This window comes from Haliaeetus leucocephalus, unplaced genomic scaffold (assembly GCF_000737465.1).
Source record: "Haliaeetus leucocephalus isolate CR32 unplaced genomic scaffold, Haliaeetus_leucocephalus-4.0 Scaffold455, whole genome shotgun sequence".
In the NCBI taxonomy this organism is placed as follows: Eukaryota; Metazoa; Chordata; class Aves; order Accipitriformes; family Accipitridae; genus Haliaeetus; species Haliaeetus leucocephalus.
The window spans coordinates 89-517 of record NW_010972891.1 but is presented as its reverse complement, the minus strand read 5'-3'; the positions used below and the strand labels follow the sequence as shown (position 1 = coordinate 517).

The following is a 429-nucleotide window of genomic DNA, read 5'->3' as shown; positions in this document are numbered from 1 at the left end:
TTGTCCCCGCAGTGTCCCGAAGTCCGTCTCAACATCATCTCCAACCTGGACTGCGTTAACGAGGTGATCGGGATCCGGCAGCTCTCCCAGTCCCTCCTGCCCGCCATCGTCGAACTGGCCGAGGACGCCAAGTGGCGCGTCCGCCTGGCCATCATCGAGTACATGCCCCTGCTGGCCGGCCAGCTGGTGAGCACTGGGAGGCACTGGGAAGCACTGGGAGGGCGTTATGGCCTTCTGGGGGTGTGCTGGGAGGGACTGGGAAGCACTGGGAGAGCGTTACAGCCTTCGGTGGGGGTACTGGGAGGCACTGGGAAGTACTGGGAGGGAGTTACGGCCTTCTGGGGGGGTGCTGGGAGGGACTGGGAAGCACTGGGAGAGCGTTACAGCCTTCGGTGGGGGTACTGGGAGGCACTGGGAAGTACTGGGAGG

General features: G+C 64.3%; 1 protein-coding gene across 1 annotated transcript in view; it reads left to right on the top strand.

Moving 5' to 3' along the window:
• Nucleotides 1-186, top strand: part of LOC104836573 (serine/threonine-protein phosphatase 2A 65 kDa regulatory subunit A alpha isoform-like) — a gene marked incomplete at its 3' end in the record, with an annotated part of 14,399 nt that extends 14,213 nt beyond the window's left edge. Inside the window, exon 7 of the mRNA XM_010575237.1 lies at nucleotides 13-186. Within this exon, the coding sequence (XP_010573539.1) occupies nucleotides 13-186 (174 nt within the window). The remainder of the gene's footprint in view (nucleotides 1-12) is intronic.
• Nucleotides 187-429: the final 243 nt, after the last annotated feature.